This window comes from Neophocaena asiaeorientalis, unplaced genomic scaffold, assembly GCF_003031525.2.
Source record: "Neophocaena asiaeorientalis asiaeorientalis breed wild unplaced genomic scaffold, Neophocaena_asiaeorientalis_V1.1 scaffold65, whole genome shotgun sequence".
NCBI lineage: Eukaryota > Metazoa > Chordata > Mammalia > Artiodactyla > Phocoenidae > Neophocaena > Neophocaena asiaeorientalis.
In genome coordinates, this window is record NW_020173215.1 from 18,893,213 (window position 1) to 18,893,577 (window position 365).

Consider the following 365-nt stretch of genomic DNA (forward strand, 5'->3'; position numbering starts at 1 on the left):
CGCTCCGGGCGCCGAGGACACGCGGGTGGGGCCTCCCTGACGCCCTCTGCCGCCCGCAGTGCCTTGCCGCTGGCTCCATCATCATGAACCGCGAGCTGGAGAGCATGGCCATGCGGCCGCTGGCCAAGGAGCTGACCCGCAGCCTGGAGGACGTGCGCGGCGCCCTCCGCGACCAGGCGCTGCGGGACCTCAACACCTACACGGAGAAGATGCGGGAGGCGCTGAGGCACTTCGACGTGCTGTTCGCCGAGTTCGAGCTGAGGTGACCGAGGAACCCTAACCCTTTGCCCCGTGGGGAGGCTGGGGGCGGGCAGCTCCGCCGGCTCTGCGTCTGCAGCAGGAAAACTCCGCGGAGGGAGGCGCGG

At 71.0% G+C, this 365-nt stretch overlaps 1 protein-coding gene across 1 annotated transcript in view; it reads left to right on the plus strand.

Annotated features, from left to right (window-relative positions):
- LOC112399748 (lateral signaling target protein 2 homolog) overlaps nt 1-266 on the plus strand; it is a 15,725-nt gene extending 15,459 nt beyond the window's left edge. Inside the window, exon 5 of the mRNA XM_024745089.1 lies at nt 60-266. Within this exon, the coding sequence (XP_024600857.1) occupies nt 60-266 (207 nt within the window). The remainder of the gene's footprint in view (nt 1-59) is intronic.
- Nucleotides 267-365: the final 99 nt, after the last annotated feature.